The sequence below is a fragment of the Crassostrea angulata genome, chromosome 7 (assembly GCF_025612915.1).
Source record: "Crassostrea angulata isolate pt1a10 chromosome 7, ASM2561291v2, whole genome shotgun sequence".
NCBI lineage: Eukaryota > Metazoa > Mollusca > Bivalvia > Ostreida > Ostreidae > Magallana > Magallana angulata.
This window is the reverse complement of record NC_069117.1, coordinates 50387223-50408682: the sequence shown is the minus strand read 5'-3', so window position 1 is coordinate 50408682 and position 21460 is coordinate 50387223. Positions and strand designations below refer to the sequence as shown.

Below are 21460 nucleotides of genomic sequence, written 5' to 3'. Positions count from 1 at the left end.
ATTTTTGATTTACTTATTGGTCGGGATTTTCATTGGAAAAATGATGTATCTAAAATCACAGTCGTTGTTGGTAATAAATTGATTTGTTGTACTACATATGTCCAACTCTATTCCCCAATTTAATGATTAGCAATAGAACGTTCATTTTAATAGGATAAAGATAACAGTGTTAAAGTTATACCTAGGATAAAGGCACACATCATTTTCTCTATTATATTCCCAATTACCAGGAATTTTTATTATCTAGTGAGTTCAAATATAAGCACAGTTAACTGAAAGGCAACTGAATGAGATATATTTACCATTTAGTCATCTATTCAAACCTTTCAGTTAAAATGACGTTGTAAATTTGGCTGATATTTTTGCAGTGAATGGCTCATTAAATATCACTTTCAAACTACTCATTAATGGGTTATTTCAATCCCGTTTACAACACTTTTATACTTACATAGGTTTCATTTTATACCATATATAACATCATTTTTAATTTTCAAACTTAATAATGCTTTTTGTTTTCCTTTTCGATGTTTTATATGATATTTTTGTTTATGTTTAGACAAGCCCAAAATAGCCGATACAACAAGCACCACCGTAAATGAGAGTGATAGAACCATACTTAGTAGGGAAATAGTCAGTAATCCTTTATCAAATGTATCGTGGTATAACGGATCGAAGTTGTTGGACTACCAGGTGTCGGTGGCAGCAGCTACATTGACTATAGAGAAAGCCATGTGTACAGATACTAGGAATTTTACCCTTATTGCTGGTAACACAGTGGAGAGAAACGTGTCGGCGTTGGTGGAATTAATAGTTTATTGTAAGTTGTTTCTTGTCTAGATTATTGTTAAATTATATACATGTAAATTCAATGTATTTTTATCAACAATGATGAATTTTATAAGATAATTTCATAACAAGAAATTCTGGTGAATATTAATAAAATACTCTTGTTTTAACTTTATAATATAAAACTTTAAATATATAGAATAATACTACACAGAAGTTGTGTTTTCTGGGGGGAAAATTAATATATTTCATTTATAGTTCAATGATTTGAGAAATATTATAATGTGTCATCCTATTAGCGAATCTAAGAAAATGCACAAATCCTGCAGAGCGGCGGGTTATAAGTGATAAGGTACCTCGGGCAAACGGCGGGAGTAACACTGACTCTCTTAAGAGGTAGGCAATGCTAGCGGGGCGGACATTGCAGGGCGGCCCGATGAAGCGTGACCGCAGAGCACGCAGACCGGCGAGGCAGCGGACATCGCAGGCCGCCCCGTGCAAGTGAAAAGAGCATCCCTTTATCGCAGGCCGACTCGAGCTCAACGACCAAGTCCCGTGCTCGAAAGCGAACGCAGAGTCTGCAGAACGACGAAGCAGCGGACACTCGAGAAAATTGTTAAATGACTGCTGCTATTTTTGTTTGGGTTTTTTCTAACTCGTCTGTCGGTACAATTGTATCTTCATAAAAAGATACTTTGAACACTTCCAAATGTATATCTCAATATGCTTTAAAACTTGAAATAAGAAAAATAATTCAAATTTATTTCAGGCAAGCCACGGTCATACAGTGGAAACATAACACTTGGAGTGACAGACACCTCTGGGATTGATTTTTCTACAACAGTTATTGCGTATCCTGAGCCTCGTTATGAATTAAGATACGAGAATGGAACAACAAGCAATAAGATGATGGGCAGCATAACAAGAAATGATGTGAATAATTTTACTATTCGTTTTAATCAAACAGCCGTAAAACAAGACGATTATGGAATTTATCGTCTTCTAGTCAGCAACCCGTTTGGAGAAACAGTTGTAGTTTTGACTGTGATACCACAAAGTGAGTTTTTATGTAATCTCATAACTTTATATAGAATGTCCTTGCGATTTATATTATTATAACTCCCTATTAAACAAATTTAAAACAATTGTAATTTAAATTAAAATTCACAAGCATATCAAATACCTGTACATTTATGTCATATTGTGTTATATTTCATTATTATTCTCATATTTTTCTAATATTTTAATTAAAGTAACAAATGTATTTGGTTTACCGAATAAACCAAAATTATCTTTTTGTAAATACTTAAAATGATATTGAAAAATCATAACTTGCAATGTAAAAAAATATACACATATTGAATTTTCAATTCTAATTTTATTAACAGGAAAACCTAACATGCCGGAAAGAGTCGAAATTGTTTGTGAAGTAATGCGTGCCAGAGTTCAGTGGAGATCATCATTTGATGGCGGGGATCCCCAGTCATTTACTGTCATTGTCTTGAATGGTCAGCAAAGAGAAAGCCGGTCCGATAATATTAGTGACAAAGGAGAAAATGTTATCCATTCAACATTCGTACAAAATCTTCAACCGTCTACGACCTACGTTATTTATGTAACTGCACAGAACAGACATGGATTAAGCTCTTCAGAGAAAGTCAGCTGCACGACATTAGAAGGTAAATGGGCTAGTTTGAGGTCAATAAATTACACATTGATAAAAGACCCCTCATTGGATTTCTTCATTATCAAAGTAAAATGGGACAAATACAAATGATATCTATATCTTCTTTTTATTAATAGAACCTTAATTGCTTATTCACAAGGACACAGTCAGAGAAAATCACTATAAAAAATATGAGGAAAAAATAAATAATATGAATAATATGAATAATTATCAAACAAAATTTTAAAATATTTTCGTTTATTGAGTTTTATTTTATCAAATAAAATTAATTGCAGTTTGGAAAAAAATAAAATAGACCTGATCTCATTGTTCTTCAGTATAAACAGACTTCATTTCAAAATTGACTATATTTTTTTTTTCATTTTTTTTTTCTGTTTGAATAATTAAAAATGTTTGACACTTTCACTCTTTTACTTCATATACTGCCAAAATTTTTTATAACGTTGTCTCTTCCTGTTAGGGTAAAGATGTATGCGAATTGTTAACCTAGTATGACACTTTAACATACTTCCAAAGAGTGCCGAAAATGAATATAATTGTGTATACATGGTTAGTGGCCAATACCTTTGAGAATTTTGTGAAGCACCGCGGTTAAGAGTGAGATTTTTTTTTTATCCTTTTTATCTTTATGAAGAATTTATCATGTGTACACATATTCTTAGAACATGCTAAAGTAGTACGTTTGCACTTTTAAGTGTAAAACAAAGCTCTTCAGATAGCTATGCTGATATCTTCACTCGGGGGCAAAATAAGCTATATTGAAGTAAATTTTCATCATATATTTCCCGTATTTAAGATGAATGAGGTGTTTTCAGCATTACTTAAAAAGAGCATACGTATCATGAACATTTGGCCTAATATTGAGATTTTAAAAAATCAATGCGCTTAAAATCAATGAAAACAGAGTCAAGAAGAGAGAATCTTACCTAGTCTAATTTTAATTTCGTTTTCCTACTTGCGCAAAATACGTGATGGCGTTTTTTATGAAATAAGTTGACGAGCAAGCACAATCTTCTTTCATCTTTATCGTTAGATGAGATCAGAAGTCGTCGAGTGTCAGTAAGAGCTGATTACATTATATGTTTTGCTCTGGAAAACACCAATATATACTTTCAAATTACGAGACTGCAAAAGATATCAAAAGTAATAAATGTTGTTTTGTATTAGGTGTGTTATTTCTTAATTAAAAATTTCAATCGTTAGTTATTTAACATATTTTAATGATGATTGTTTTTATTTGTTCATTTTTGCAATTTCCCGTCCATGCCAGTTTTTAATAATAATTTTTTCATCCAGTATTTATTCAATTATAGTAACACTACGTTTTAAGTTTGATTTTAGTTTGTGGTAAGATATTTTAACATACTAGTAATCATTTGAATTTGATTGTAGGGCTGTATTAAAACTCTATTTGCCTATTTTTCAGAGGATTCTACTGATTTGCCGTTTATCGCTGGAGGAGCGGCTGCTGGAGGGATAACTCTAGCAATTGTTCTCGTTGTTGTTGTCGTGGTTCTTCTGAGATTAAAAAAGCGACGTAATTTTCTTGTGTTATGCATCCGTCGTACACTGAAAATAAGTCCATTTCATCAACCTACTGGACAAACCAATCTGCTCAATAAAATATAAATTAATTAAATGAGTATATCTCCAAAAACTTTTAAGATAAAAGTCCTATTGTTCTTCAATCTTTAAATTCTGAACAGCAACCTAACATATCAATATAAATCATATGACTTATCTTTTTTCAGAAAACAAAGAAAGGAATTTCGATAAGTAAGTTAATAGAAGTAGATGAACATGTTTTATATTTTTACTTTGTACGATGGGTTTATCGCATAGTTTTCCGTTCACGTATATTTAACTCTTAGCTTAATATAAGGGTCTAGAATCCGTTGAATCATTGAAACGTCTACACTATCCTACTGTCGTCCGACATTCATTTAACCAAAACGTTCACATACAATCATTTGTATAACATATTCACATTTTAGTGTTCTATATGTTGTGCATTTTCAGCCATTTCAAACAATGAAAATTCATACTTTTTCAAAAGAGAAAAGTAACTCCATTGTTTTCAAAACTTTTTTCTTAGATACAACTTCTTGATATGTAAAATCTTTTTCACAAATTTATTTTTAACATTACAATATGTCTTAAATGGGAGTATACCTGAAATCGCTAAAAAAAAAAAGCATATATGTACATGTATGTATTATCAACTTATTCGAATTCCTAAAAAAAAGAAATGGATGCATGTTTCTATGAAAATATTTCAAAGCGTTAGAACTATTGACAATTCCAAACAGAAATGAGATTGTACCTTATAAAACCTAGTTTAAAACATTTTCAATTTATATCTTTTAAAACTTAAACGCATATCATAAATATTTCATGTAGTATCAATGTAGTAATGTGAATACTCGAGAAATTTTATTTTGATATACATTCAACGGTGCTAATGTTTTTTTAATCAAATTAAAATTATTAATGAAAGGTAGATCTAGGAATGGCATTCCTTTTTCCCTAAAATCATACCACAATTTATATTTTTTAAATGTCGTATTCCAGACATAAGATATTCAAAGGGTAAAACGATTGTATTTGTAACAGATATCTGATTAACTTGTTACAGGAATAACCCTATGAGAACGAACGAAGATGCATCACATTACACAACACTTGCAGGTAACTGTTTTAAATGTTATTTTGACATATTTCAGTCATTGGTGTTATGCTAATTACTAACATCTGCCATCAATAGTGTCAATTTTATTCAAGATGCCTCGAAAATATAATTTAAAAAAAAAGAAATAAGTATTATTGTATTAGAATGTTTTTATACAAATGTTTTGAAGTAATTTCAAACGGATGCCTGTGATGTACATGTATAATTCAAATTAATTGATTTTGACTATTAAAAAGTTGTTATCCTCAATTAAATAATACTTAGTTGCATTGTCCTTTTAACATCATTTTGTCAAAAGGTATGCGAAACATGATTTACAAAAATGTCGATTCAAGGCAAATTATTTATTTCGGTTTTAAAAGAGCATTTAAAAATGTCAAGTTTCTAAAACTAATCGAATAGATTTATTTCATTTGAATAGTACTTCCGAATAAAATTTTGATTTAATATTTTAGAACAAGATGTTACTGTTGAAAGGTAAGTGTAAATTGATAATCAAATAGCCTAACTCCTATGCTATGCAACTATAATCATTTAAATCCATAAATATGTAAAATAAAAACACTTCTTACTAATTACTTTATCATTTATATCGAGCGACACATCTTTAAATGCTTAATTTTGCTTCATCAGTATTCGATGAGCATCAATATCCGCTAGTGTTTAAATCATAGAAGTAAAAATATAACTAGAGAGCATATAGTACTGGAAGGGAATTTGTCTACGAATTACTGCCTTTTCTTTCATAAAAATGCCCAAAGAGTGATGCCAACATAAATGTAACGGTATACCTAATGGTTCGTTAAAGACAATGCATGTAAAAATTTGCTTGTATTGTTTTTCATTCAAACCGTTTTTGTGTTTCTTTTTTTTTTAAATATTTTCAATGTCCTAATAAATATACCAATATCATCGTACATAAACACATGCATAAGATACTATCCCCCTTTATATACATATAATTTATTGAAACCAAAATCTTAAAATATTTGAAACAATTAAGCAAAAATTATTAATAAGAAACAAAAGAATAACAAAACTAAATAGTTTGTATTAAAAAAGTATTAAATGTTCTTTTGAAATATCATGAAATTAGATGGTTGCAAGAAGTTGTCGTGCTTTTGTTTATATGCTTATATTTCAGAAACGTTTATGAGATATTAACACAAAAGGAGGGCACCAATCAGTACGAAGCTTGTCTAATGAAAGGTAAAGCAAATTTTCAACATTATTTTGGCCGCAATAATTTTCACACCCCCCTCCCCCCCCCCCCAAAAAAAAATAAACGTCGTACAGTAAGCACAGATGTGCAATCCGACCAAGCTGTTAAAGGTAGCATTTCACAATTACGATAAGAAAAATTCAAAACAACTTTTTCTGGCTTATAAACGATCATATAATATTAAATTATAGATTTGGGCTTGAACTCATGAATTGTTGGTATGTAATACAAATATTTAAGAAAAGGTGTATTTGTTTCGCTAATAATATCAAAGTTTAAACGTGCTTTCAAAATCAAAGTACTGAAGTACTAAACGCCGGGCTCTTTTGCAGTGTCTTTTATATATGCATATTGTGTAGTAAAGACTGAAATAAATCTCTCTCTCTCTCTCTCTCTCTCTCTCTCTCTCTCTCTCTCTCTCTCTCTCTCTCTAGCTCTCGTGCTTTTAATGTCGGCAAAGAATCAGAGAGCGACAAAATTTTGTAAGCGGCTTATAAACAAAAATATGTCTGTCTAGTAGAAAAAAGTTCAACAGTTGCTGCCTTGAATTTTGCAATATGTGTTATATATTCAATCACCATGTCTTCAACGCGCAGCAAAGTAGTTCATATAAATTCATGCGCATTGTATGTGTCCAAAATGTATAGTCTTGTTTTTAAAACACGTTATTAGTAATAAAACTAAAACAGATAGACAATTACCTCGAAATAAAAAAAAAGAAGCAAAATGCCAACACTTTTGACAACACGTGGCTTTTTTTGAAACTATTTAGTATAGCGGAAGCTTTTACTTTGACGCTGTTTGGTTTTTTGTTTCCTTTTGAAGTTTGTTATTCATAGTAACATTGGCGATTCGCCTGCCTACAGCCAGGACTCTGCTTTCAGCAGAGCCCGGCTAAAAATGAAGGTTATATTTTTGTTATGATTCAAATTATGAAAAATATATAAAAGAACCTCACATCTCCTACACTCTCTAGCTATACGTAAGTGTACAATATCCCGGCAATTTTCTACACTCTAGTATGACATTGTCTCAAGCCATGATTCAGAGTCTGCATATAGATCTCTCTTATACGTAACTAAAAATCACATAAAACTTCAATCTTTTTATGGATATCCAAGTGTTTTTATTAGACGGCAGTTGAATCTACATATTTTTTGGTTATGATAAAATGTTCTTGTAAAACTTTATCAGTGGTAGTAAAGTCATCCTTTCAAACCAGAACCAAACATACGATTCTTTTACATCTGGCCGTGGTTGTTCTAGTTTATTTTAGTATAGACCAGTAAAAGTTGAGCCTCCAAACACCGTATTTCTCTTTTATTGATTCAGAATGGGAAAACTATGAGAGAAGAAGTGGTCGAAATATAAAATTATTATCTTTGTATCTTAAAGATTTAAGAATTAAAAAGTACACAACAAATAATTCGAGCAATACGCTTATATTACTCAATCATCTAATTTGTGGACGAATTATATTTGGTGATATATGATTTTTAGAATTATGATCATGCTCATTCCAATTTTTTTTTCCAGAAAGTCAAGAAACTAACAGGTACAACTCTCTCTCTCTCTCTCTCTCTCTCTCTCTCTCTCTCTCTCTCTCTCTCTCTCTCTCTCAGTTTAGTACACGTTTTGATAATAATATGGGTTAAACGCACATAAAGATTATCCAAATTAATATAACATATGGTTTAATCCTGAAAAGTTTCCGAAGAGCTACAAAATTCTTATTCTGTAAACCTTCATTTAATTCAGATCTGAATTTTTCAATGCAAAGTTTGTTTTAATTCAAACGACATTTTATTGTACATGTATATCATATCATACAGATATCCTTTTAATTGTAGTCAAATGTATGAGAGCTTACAAAAGACAGAGATTTCTGATAAACGAAACATCTCTGACAAACATATGATCGCCAAGTACACAAAAGGTAAAAAAAAAATGTTAGTTATTTACTAGATATTTCATATAAATTATTTACTATTTGTCGGCATCTGATATTTTAAAATTATACCTGAAGATACATACATTAAAAATTTTAAAATAGGCCATTCTAAAATATACGATTTAAATATTTGTATTTAGCTCCCTTTAAAGGGGTCTTACACACGATTTAAGCTAAAAAAGAAAATCATTCTATTTTTCCATTCGCAATGTTTTGAATGAATAATACGGGTATTTGTAATGCTTTGTTTTCAAAATTTGAAAGTCAAATATCGTGTTATGAACAAGATACAGCGTTTGAAATTCTTTGTTTTGTAAACAAAACTCGAACCATGTTATTGTTTACTTTTGTATTTGATTAGTATGAGTTTCATTAAAACTTTGCCTTTTAGCTCACAGCAGCTGAGAGTCTCCAAGGATTTCAATAGACAAAAATATAACGTGGCAAAAATATATTTAAAGTGGCAAAATGAAGTAATATAGTTATCTTTTAATAAGATCATATCGAAAATTAGTTGTATCTATCATTTCAAATATAAGATCATGTATCAAATCACATTAAGGAAGAAAAACCATTCGGCATTAGGTGATTGAACTCGGCTCGCCTGACCCCAAGTCCACTACTCTAACCATTATGCGACGGGAACTAATGCTTCAGGACTTTGAAGTGTTCAAAATCTCGAGAATGTGTGGATTTTAAAACAAATTTCATATTGAACATCATCATTTCAAACAATACATGACTGGTTTTTTCTCTCAGATAACTTTACGCTGAAATTTTACTATCAACAAATCAAAATGCAGATAAGTTATACCCCACTGTTTGTGAGCAGTATACAGTAATAATTTTAAAAAATTATTAAGAATTTCCTTGATCTCACATATTAGACACAAGTCTCTTCTGAACGTTTTTCATATGGCTTTATTGCATTGGTTCTCACGAAAAAGACACCTTGCCTCCGAATTTTAGAAATATTTCAGAAGTATTAAATCAAAGGGTTTTTTTAACTAGAAAACATAATGATGTAACATTATTATTCAACCTATTCAAAAATGGAATCTGAAAGTCATCATAATCAATTTAGTTGGTGACAAATGTATACCTCTGTGTTTACTGTCAAGATAACGTTTTTCTACGAAAAAATAAGAACAGACGTGTGCTTGTTAAATTCATCTAAGGTTTTTTTATGGATTTGAACACTGTTGTCTCTTTGTGATTCATTGTTAATTATTTTTATTGGGTTCAATATTACGACATTTGGGGTCAATTGAAACTGGTTTAATTTTAATGGTCCAAAAGAGCATACCTGCCATTAGCATTACATGGTTTATTGTCTAGTATCCGTGGTCAAGTTCATATTTGATTGCAAATAGCTATAGCTGTGACAAATATGAAGAAATGTATACAATTGTTTCATGAGTATATTTCATATCACATTTCTATTTATAGATGTGTCTAATATATACGCAAACCAATCCGCAACAGATAATTCTGCAGAATACATAAACCTCTCGTTTTCAAAGTAATTTCTTTTTACTACAACCAACAACTGATGATTTGTTACAGTGGCCAATCTTTATCGCCATTTGTACTTTTTTATAGATATACTATGACTGCAGCGATATGTCGCCTTTTTCTTTTATATAATTTTTAACAAAATACAGCATGCACGGTGAACTATTGAGAAACAATTAAAATCATGAATTGTTACAATTAGCAAATACACATCCTACTTCAGTATGTTCTACAAAAATCCTTATGAGTTATTGAATTTAAGAAAAATCTCCATATTGTTTGCTTTGCTACAAAAAATATATGTATATTAATAGCCAATATTGTTTAGCCGCTATGCATCAAAATAATTAAATTCAAAATGCATTTTTTCTCCTACTTGTTAAATCAAAAACTTTTTAAAGGTTTCATTTACATGTACATGTATATAGTTTTATTCTTATTGTTCGAAATTGAATGCATTCATTGTAACAGACTATCGCCAATGTAATCTTTATCTTACATTGCATGTGCTATAATTGATATCTACAATTTTGCTTTGTTTGTGGAAAACATCTCAAATTCATATTTTACCGTAAAATTGTTTAAAATACAGTATGGTAGTTATTTATAAATTTTATAATAAAATTTTCATTAAATTTTTAGAGCTGTTTATTTTTTACTTTGATATATGTAATGGTTCATAAAATTTCATGTTTTCAATATATAGCACCCCATTTTAGTATTGGTCTTTGATGTTACGTAAGCATGTGACACTTAATAAACTCCAAAGCCGATTAACCCAAAACTAAGCTCAGTACAAGAAATTGAACAGATTGACAGATATTGTTACTGTTTTAAATGCAATGATTTTCATACGATTGAAAAATAAACAAAATTGTAACCCTAATAAAAATATTCTCTAAGGATTATATCACAGAAAACTCATGAAATCAGTTGAAATTAGTTATGATAAAGGCTAGAACATGAGCGGATGGATTCTACTGGTAATGTTAAAATGCATTTATCCTTGCATATTGATTCCGTAGTTTATCGATCGTTGAAATAAAAAAAAAATGGAATATGGAATGTCATTTTTAAAAGAACACATACATTGTATGAGGCGGGTCAACATTCATTTTTCAACGGTTTTTTTCAAAAATTGACTTATAACTTCAATTTTCTTTTACCTAACAACTTTTCAGTTATTTTGAATTATCCCCAAATTAAAGAATTTACTAATAAATAAGCAAAGAATTGTGTGAACAGTATGTCATATTTTCCAGTTATGAAATCACGTAAACTACGTTTTCCATTCCTAGCAATTTCTCAACAATTTTTAAATAAATGGAACGTCATTGATTTTGTGTTTGTCTAATACTTTAATTTTAAATTGATTGCCACTGATAGACGTAACTACTGTTAATAAATTGTCAAATATTATGGAAAGAAACTAGGGACATTCTATGTAGAATGATAAAATCACTATTTCAAAGATTAACATCAAGTTAAGTTCGTTAGAATTAATATCTTGTTTGGCTTCCATACACAATTAAGCAAATAGTTGTAAAAATCGATATCACGTTTGATACTACGTATACCTATATTTGGTTTACTTCCTAGTTACTTGTATCAATAGTCTCTTTGCATTAAAGTAATTTGTTTGGGATAATACAGTCATAGACACGGGTTTTTAAGATGATTGAATGGAAAAGCAAACTTTATACTATGCTGTTCATTTGTTTCTTTAGAATAACAATTGGTAAGTTCAAACTTTATCTTTTTCTTATATATCAACTCTATACAAATAGGAAAATTAGATGACTATGTATAGTCACTGATTTTTTAATACTATGTAAAAAGTACAATTCTCTTTTTAGAGAAATTATCAGATGAATAAAGATAAGGCTTTATTTTGATAGAAAAAATCGGAATAATCATTTCAGTCCGATGTTTCCAATATATGCATATGATAATGATCAATGATATGAATCATGTCTTGAACCCTAATTTGTTTCTTCCAAGACAAAGAAAAATTGTTTAAAGTTAACCTTAAAACATGAAAATTTTGCACGTGCGTATTTGAGAACAATTGCAAGTGGTTTTTGCGCGAATAACGTTTAGCGTCCACACCTTTTATTTTTTAAAAAAATCCTGTTTGATAAACTTTGATCAAAGCTTAAGTTTCATTATTTGTTCACTCAAGCACGTAAACACAACAACTTTGATTTCTGGTAAATATTTGTATGATCTCATGATTGAGTCAATAAATCAGTGAACGTCTCACGTCTACACCTATCCGATATGGTCCTTAGTATTGAATCATGCAATTTAAAAATGCCAGCTGCCTGTTTACTTAAGCTGTCAAACACTAACCAAGCGCCAGTTCTTAAGGTGGATCTCTACAGCAAATAATTGTAGGATATTTTTTGTGCAGGTATTTGTTACTAACTCTAGGCGCAGTATAACACAATTATAGACCTCAAAGTACAGTACTCTATTTTCTTGAGAATTTTAAAGTATCAATTTGGTTCCAGAAAACCCCTTATTTTTCAAAATTTTAAAAACATTTCTGTTTTAAAACTCTTATGAAAGTGAAATGTTGTAAAGTTTAGAAATAAAAAAAAGTCCTGAGTGATGTTTGTACGATTTTAAGTGGAATCAACATACATACATGTATGTAACTAAATATTTAATAAAAATATTTTAAGGTATCCCACTCCTCAATATTCTTGTATCAAGAATTTCTTTAGGAGTATATCATTGAAATCTGTAGACAAAACACACTTTTAAAAAAAGATAATCCCTCTGAGTTATGGACGATTTAATTTGACCTTTTTGCACCTAAAATGCAATTTCATTCCGATTAAGGTTTGTTGTATTTTTGATTAAGTAAACTTTTTTCTTGAAATATTGTTTTTAATTATGCACAATGGTCACACTGAAAAAAGGGATTACGAAAAAAAAATTGTTCGATGCTGCATAAATTTTCGTGTGACCTTTTTGCACTTAATATAGACAATTTCCACTATAGCTACAATTTGATTTGTAATAAAACATTTTGAATATCAGGAATTTTTTCAGATTAATCCCGTTTGCCTAGATATTAATTCAGTATCATTTTGACATAATAAAACATGGGGGTCAGTGATGTCAATTTTTAGATATATTGCTTCAAAGTAAAGTTTTAACCAAAATTTGGTTCAAACATTTCAGACATTTTCTATATATTTGCATGATTTTATGCTAGAAATTTATCGTTTTTTCAAAATTTAGTTTTGTACAAGTCACACAGGACTTATAGAACATGTCAGAAACCTATCAAATGTTAAAAATGTGAATAATGAACAAAGTATAATTAAAAGAAAAGTGTATTAAAATTCAAAGAATTGCTTGTTTTCTGTCATTTTCGACTAAAAACCTTCCGCACGAGAAAACAGTTCCCCCAAAACTTGTTTCTTGAATTCAAATGGATTTTCTTCATAAACGTGAGGAGTGAGATACCTTAAGGCTGGACAATATCACAATAAAATCTGAAAATATAAACAATATTCGTTTGTAAATGAGATGAAGAATAGAAATTGAACGAGGCTGAGCCGCGCTCATCCGATCAGACATTCCATGTTACAAATGCACGTACGAGGCAGATGGGATTAATAGAATCATTCATTATTACGAGTGTGGGATAGTGAAATTCCACCGAGGGGACAAGATTCTATGAGGCGCCGTTTTAATATTTTTGAGGTATTTTCTGATATCAAAAAATAAATATTTGATATCAATAATTCGAATTTTTGATATCAAAAAATAATTCTTGATATCAAAAATTAATTCTTGATATCAAAAAATCTATTTTGTGATATCAGAAAATCATTTTTTGATATCACAAATTCGAATTCTTGATATCAAAAATGATTTTCTGATATCACAAAATAGATTTTTTGATATCAAGAATTAAAGTTGATTTTTTGAAATCAAAAAATTGAATTCTTGATATCAGAAAATCATTTTTTGATATCAAAAAATCGAACAAAAAATTCATGTACATTTTCTGATATCAGAAAATCTATTTTTTGATATCAGAAAATAAGACTTACATAAAATTACTATCAACTTAATGAATGCTCCCTGTAATGCAACTTTTGTAATTTGTAAGAAAATGTGTTTCAAGCCTGTACTGAGTATATGTCTCTTAAGAATAATGATGAATGCCTTATTTTAAACCTGGTTTCATTCTGGCAAGTTTTGCCACATATACATATACGTACAGTTAGCGCTTTCAATACATAAGACCAGAATTATCAAGAACACTTATTAAATTTTACATTAAAATAAATAAAAGACAACAAATATTTACATGCAAATCTGGCTCTGTAGCTCGGCAGTTTAATTTTGGGTCAAGGGAGTATTCATTAAATAGGTGAAATTTATTCGCCATTTTCTTTGAATTTCTGATATCAGAAAATATAATTCTTGATATCAAAAATTCAGTTTCAATTTCTGATATCAAAAAATCATTTTCTGATATCAGAAATTCGAATTCTTGATATCAAAAAATCATTTTCTGACATCAGAAAATACCTCAAAAATATTAAAACGGCGCCCCATAAGATTCACAGTCTAGGACGAGGCTTTGCCGAGTCCTAGACGGTGAATCTTGGCCCCGAGGTGAAATTTCACTATCCCACACGAGTATATAATGAATGATTATTTTTCTCGCATTATATTACCTAAAAAAATGTTGTTTGACAACTTTCTGTTATGACGTTCAAAAGATTACTTTCAGTTTATCCCTCCACGCGCTTCAAATAGTACAAGTCAAAATGAGAGCATACGACAGTTTTTTAAATTAAAAATAGATAAATTGTAATTTATAAAGCAACACAATTACTTAATGGATAATCTCAATGCACCATTTTGCATTTCCCTACAGCAGACAACGTTTGTTTACGTTTTAAAACGGCGTAGTAATACACAGTGTAAGACAGAAAAATCTCACACTGCTGTCTCACACCGGACAAACCGATCTCACACCGGTGATAATGCGAGAAATATATATATCGCATACCGCCCAATGAGATAAAAACAGAAGCCAAGATCAAGGTCAATTTTGGCCTAAAACAAATATGCTGTGTATACAATGTATTCTGTATGAAGAATCTATTCGCCCCCGTTTTATTTTGCTCACTCGCACTTTTACAGTATTTTGTCAGTCAGCGGATTAAGACTTGACAAATTCCAATGTCTCATATTATCTCTCTTTTACCACAGCATTGTTGGAGCCATTTCAAGACAAGGCAATACCGCAAAAATAACACGGGGCGAAAATAACCCTGTATCCAGTATATACTAGTGGTAAAGCCTGGAATCTGAAACCGATAAACCTTGCAATGATAGTAAAACATTGCAAGATTACATGAGACACGTTGATCAACAGTCTGATGGTCGCACAACATACGCAAAAACAGCTGCAATATAAAAAAATCGTACTTGCAGTGCAAAAAACGTTGTAAAACATTCGTACTAATGTTCGTGCAATAATTTGAATCGCATTCGGTCGCGTCTACATAGTGTGCATGTCCACAATTTTGAGACTTCATGCGACCACAAAAACTCATGCAACAAATGTGAGAGCTCGTGCAAAGTTTGCGATTGCTCGTGCGAAGCCAAATATTCCGATCGCAAAGTGTTGTAAAGTGCTTGTGTGCCAGCTTTAGTGAATACAAATTGACAACATTGATAGTCTCAAATTACTTTAAAATCTTTATATATTTTATTTAAGTAATTTGATGTCGATTACAAAGTACTTCCTTTTAATAAAACGATGGTATTAAACGTCGCCTCACAATTAACTAATGTACAGCAGGCTTGGGGCGAATTACATAGTAAAGTAATGCAATACAATACCGTTACTTCATGGATTTAATTTTCTTGAAGTAATGCATTACATTACCATTACTTGAGTAAAGTAATGCATTACCATTACTTTGTGAAAAGTCAATAATAAGTTTTAAAAATTAAAGCTTTAGAGATTTTCAGCAAATGTTTCAAACTTCTACAGGTAAAGTAGAATCAAAAGATACTGTTTAGCAATCTTTATCGTTTTTCTATCAGTCCAAACTAATGTTTTTAATATGAAACACATATATTGAGAGAGAGAGAAAGAGAGAGAGAGAGAGAGAGAGAATATATTTTGAAATAGGTAATTATTAATGGAAGTGATTTCAAAGCTTCCAGAAAGAATTGTTTAGCAACGCATTCATTCATTTTAGCTTTTAAAGGTGCATGTCTGTCCTCTGTTCAATTGGGTCACGGCCCGAAAGAGGGAATTGGGGTGTACAGCAATTTTTAAAACAAAAGCTTGTTTTGATATTAAGATTATCCTGAGGGCATTTAATTGAGTGTTGTTGACACATTCTTCAAAGTGCAGAATCTATTAAATGTTGAATTAATTGGAGTAAATTTTTTAAATGATTTCAAACTCTTTGTAACAACACTTTTAAGAATGTTTTTAAATTATGTTGTTATAACTTAAAATATTGACAATTTAGAAATGGGTTGTTTTATATTTTTTAAATAATACAACAAAAATATTTTTGTCTCAAGAATTATTTCTTTCTTCTTTCAAAAACATTTTAATCAAATGCAATTTCAAGTTGTTTAATTCATCACAATTCTTAAGATATACATGCATTAATAAGCATAGTAATGCAAAGTAATGCCATGTAATACCAGCATTAAACTAGATTTTGGAAAGAAATGCATTACATTACCATTACTTGTAATGCTAAATTTGTGGCATTACACATTACTAGCATTACTTTGAAAACATGTAATGCATTGCAATGCATTACCATTACATATAACATTACCCCAAGCCTTATGTACAGATTTTTTTTTTTGAAAAACTAACTGTAACGCAATATGGCAATATTTTTTTTATGTTTGCGGAATTAGTCAAATTTAATTGTTATTATATAGATAATGACATTGAATTATGTTGCATATCTGATAAATTTAACATTTGAATCATGATGCTTTTGATTCCAGGTGGAATAAAACTGACAGTTATTCCCTCTAACGACGTTGAAGTTAACCAGACGGTGACATTGAGATGTGAGTTAGATCCAAATCCAACTCCACCAATCATCGTGTCGTTTGAAAATAACTTCACAGAAAAGTTGTGTTTTTTAGAACACAGTAATGGAAAGTGTATAACTACACCGGATAGTTGTGTGACTGACTACAATGCTTCCTGTCACAATGAAACACTATATAGTCTACAGGTCTCTGTCCCCTGGAAGTGGAATGGAGCATCTATTTACTGCCAAACTCAGTTTTCCAAAAGTAAATTAGTCGTCTTTTCTGTAAAAGGTATGTAAAATAAACTGTTTTAATCATTGATAACATTATGTGATTACATTTTTTCTAATCCTCCCATATGTTTATGCCAGGTGTCAAAAAAGAGAGATCTCTGAGAAAAGCATTGAATACAACAGGGTTTTTTATACATACACTTTGTGCACATAGGAAAATATCTAAAGTCGTGTAAAGTTATTTTGGTATCATAAAATCATTACCAAAAAAACAGAATTGATTTATAAAACCAGATGAAAAAAAATGCTAGTGTCAATAAGACCTATAGTCATTTTTTTTCTAAACAAAAATACGAAGGTTGTCCATAAAGTTCATGGACACAAGTATTATAATTTTGTAATGTAGAGTATAATTATGTATATGTATAAAAATCAGAGCGATGTACATTTTTATATTGGAGTTATCATTATATAAACACTATTCAGAGTTTACGCTGGGCTGTGCGTACTTTCCGCGATACATTAAAATTTTAGTTTATTTCTATAGAAAACACTCAAAACTACTAAAGTTTGATTGAAATTCATAATCATACTTTCATGTTAAATACTGTAATCTAATTGGCTTAAACGCAGTTGATAATCTGTTCTGATACCTTCAGCGTTAGCAACACACTTAGCAACGGGTAACACTATATAATTAGTGCCTGTTTGGGAGGGTAACTGTTGAAATTGACACCCCGAGACAACCATTGTCAACCATTGTCAACCGACGCGAAGCTCAAGCTCTCTCTCTCTCTCTCTCTCTCTCTCTCTCTCTTTTATGTAAACATACGGGGTTTTTTTCTCATAAACATGAAGTTTGAAAGCTTTTGTTTAACATATCTTTTGAGTTTTAAACACTTTTATTTATTTTTTCTTTGTTATGTGATAATTTAACTATTTCAGTACCAGTGACATCAGTAATACTGACTCCGACACCGATTATTGCTCTTGTTGGGCAACAGATAAATATAACTTGTACAACGTCATACTGTTATCCTCCAGCTTACGTCACGTGGTACATGTCATCAACAGACATTACCAGTCTCTCAATAGCTACAAAAGACGAAACGGAAGATTTTGTGAGAACTGTATCATTCTTGTCAATCAATCTTGGTAAATCGGACAATGGAAAACATGTGTTTTGTATAGCCCACAACATACGAGATCAAAGTGAAACCTCAATGATGAATACAGTGACAGTCTTGTGTATGTATCCACTCATGATTCTTATACAACATTTAACACAGAATGTTAAAGAGTAGTATTTTTTAAAAGCTTTATATATTATGTATTACAGCAATGAATACCAGCTAGATTTGACTTTATATCAAATTAGGTTTAACTAGCAAAGAAAGAAAAGAGTTCAATTTAACCAAAAAAGACAAAGGAAACTCTTGCGTACTTGCCATCTCATCATACATAATTATTATAAGCTTTAAGGTTTTTTGGCAAAATATATGAAAACAAAATTTAAATAAGTTTACCAACACAGGTTCCTTTCAATATGTAAAGAGTATGATAAATTGCATTTAATATTGTGTTCATGTTATTGATCATTTTAAAACGATGATTATTATTGAATAAGATTTTCAAGTGTTTTCCCTAACATAAAAGATACTACGTATACTGTGATATTTTTAATAGATATCTCCACTCGATTTATATGTAGTGTATGAATAATGTAAAACTTTCTTGCAAAGCACTTTTTCTCCAAGCCAAGGGTACCTTTTAATTATTAATCTACAGCAGACTGAAAGCAAACGCATATAAGATTAGGACTTTTACAAATTTCATCATCATTGTAATACACAAATTCTGTATAATTATTTTTTAAGATACAATACCAATTATTTCATTTATAGACTGTAATGTTATGATATTTATAAAGATTGTTTGTTTTAATAGTTAAACCAGAGGTGACATCATATTCACTAAATCCATACATAGTTATTGAGGGACACAGAGCTACACTAAAGTGTGCCATGATTGCTGCAAACCCTAACACAAGTATCATATGGAGATGGTCCAGAACAGATTGGCCTAATGATGTCCTTTATTATGGACCAAACTATACAATACCTAACATACAGAGGAACAGGTCTGGATCATACAACTGTACAGCTAGCAATTCAATAGGGACGTCTGAACCATTTATAATTAACGTAGATGTACAATGTGAGTAAAGTTGAATATAACAAAACTACTCGTATAGATTCTATATTTACTAAGAAAACATCTACTGTGTAAGTCATGACAAAATATTTCTAAAAATGGTTATGAATGCAATTAAGAATACAACCTTATTGCGAATAAGATTATAAATGTATGCCGATGAATTCATAATATTTTGGTAGATAAACCAGAGGTGATATCAAATTTACCAAGTCAGTACAAGGTTATAGAAGGAAACACCGTTACACTGGAGTGTATACTGATTGGTGCCAACCCAAACACTAATATCATATGGAGATGGTTTAGAACGGAGTATCCTAATAATATCCTTTATAATGGACCAATCTATACAATATTCAACATACAAAGGGATATGTCTGGACCATACAGCTGTACAGCCAGCAACTCTGTGGGAACATCTAAAGTAGTTACAATATACGTCGATGTACTGTGCAAGTATTTATTCTTTTAAATATAAGCGATAGAACGGTCTTTAGAATAATTTCTTTAGGTGATTGTGTTGTGTTTTTTATAGTATGATAGTTGTCTTAATTAACGGTATAATATCAAAAGTCTTTGGAATACTTTTAACGAAAGTACTTCTTCATATTCCTAGATATGTTTTCTCTTTTAAAACACCAATAAATGGAAGGTCAACTATGGACTTATCATTTTGCAGCAAAAGAGTTAATTTAAATTTACCAATTACAAGCTGGTGGAAATTTCAGTTTTGTTAGCGATGTTTTATCTACAAACGTTCCATTTTAATGTGAAGCTTTTTTTAATTCATACTTTAAAAAATATATAAGCTGTCTTCTCTTTGTTATTCTTTTATATTTTGTTATTATGTTTTTTATATGTACGTCTAGACAAGCCGAAGATAGCCGATACACCAACCACCATAGTAAATGAGAGTGATATAGCCATACTTAGTAGGGAAATCGTCAGTAATCCTTTATCAAATGTATCGTGGTATGATGGATCGGTGTTGTTGATGAGCATCCAGACGACAGTGACGACAGCTACATATATTATAGAGAAAGCCACATGTACAGATACACAGAATTTTACCCTTATTGCTAGTAACACAGTGGAGAGAAACGTGTCGGCGTTGGTGGAATTAATAGTTCATTGTAAGTAGAAAATAAATCAAACTTATGTTAATTCATAACTTAATAAACAGATCTAATCTGACGATACACTGATTACTGTTAATTCAATTTATCGAAATTCTAGTGTTAAAGAATAAACAACAAATGGAAATAATTTTCTTTAATAGTTAGTAGAAATTAAAACCTTAAAGGATCACCTGTATATAACATTAGAATTGACCTAAAAGGGAAATCGATTTCCTGGAAACACTTTTAAAATCTAAGTTCATTTGATATTTTCAACTGTACATTTTGCTAAAACTTATAAATTTTTATTTAGAACATACCACATTGCGCTAGTAATTCTTAAATTAACCTTTCAAGTTGGCTAAAACATTATTTTGCAGTAAAACTGTCTATTTCTCCATGAATTTTGGCTCAGAAATACATCAGAGCAGGCCTGTCCCTAAACAATTAGATATTTTGATAGGTTTTGATCAAATGCATAAACTAATTTTTAGAAAACCTCTGTCCTGAGGTCGAAATTTGCAAAATACACACATTTTGAAACTTACTATAATGGTTTATTTATATATGTACGTGTTACACACGTATGGTTTGTATAGCTCAGTTGGTTTCACCGTTGTTACCGCAGATTTAAAGTTGAGGGGGTGGGGGTTGGTATCCTGGTTCAATTCCACCTGTTAGCATATATTTTGAAATTATTGGATTGTATAAAAACCTTTTTATATTTTTTCTAAACAGAATTGTGCATTTCATATTTTACTCCGAATTGCTTCCTTTAATGCGCGTTTGCTTTTCAAATTGAAAACATTTTTGAACAAGCATTTACTAAACTGAAAGCAATCAACCCTAACTATACCTTAGTAAGCACGTATAAGCACGATTTGTTTTAAGAAACAGGAATAATTCACTCTGTTACTCGATACAAGTACCACGTAAAAAAAAATCATGCCGAGCAAAAACTGTTGCGTTTGCCTTTCCAGAATATC

At 30.5% G+C, this 21460-nt stretch overlaps 2 protein-coding genes across 3 annotated transcripts in view; both read left to right on the top strand.

Annotated features, from left to right (window-relative positions):
• LOC128191856 (nephrin-like) overlaps window positions 1–10485 on the top strand; it is a 29439-nt gene extending 18954 nt beyond the window's left edge. For both annotated transcript variants that reach the window (XM_052864186.1, XM_052864187.1), the window contains 11 exons: window positions 557–817; window positions 1556–1843; window positions 2175–2465; window positions 3900–4010; window positions 4225–4249; window positions 5109–5161; window positions 5618–5639; window positions 6307–6371; window positions 7921–7939; window positions 8235–8320; window positions 9785–10485. In XM_052864186.1, the coding sequence (XP_052720146.1) occupies window positions 557–817; window positions 1556–1843; window positions 2175–2465; window positions 3900–4010; window positions 4225–4249; window positions 5109–5161; window positions 5618–5639; window positions 6307–6371; window positions 7921–7939; window positions 8235–8320; window positions 9785–9861 (1298 nt within the window). In that variant the 3' untranslated portion in view covers window positions 9862–10485. The remainder of the gene's footprint in view (window positions 1–556; window positions 818–1555; window positions 1844–2174; window positions 2466–3899; window positions 4011–4224; window positions 4250–5108; window positions 5162–5617; window positions 5640–6306; window positions 6372–7920; window positions 7940–8234; window positions 8321–9784) is intronic.
• A 6395-nt stretch (window positions 10486–16880) lies between these two features.
• Window positions 16881–20497, top strand: LOC128191857 (B-cell receptor CD22-like). Its single transcript, XM_052864188.1, has 5 exons — window positions 16881–17200; window positions 18088–18390; window positions 19090–19359; window positions 19539–19808; window positions 20226–20497. The coding sequence occupies exons 2-5, from the start codon at window positions 18204–18206 to the stop codon at window positions 20495–20497; spliced, it is 999 nt and encodes a 332-aa protein (XP_052720148.1). The 5' UTR covers window positions 16881–17200; window positions 18088–18203.
• The last annotated feature ends 963 nt before the right edge of the window (window positions 20498–21460 follow it).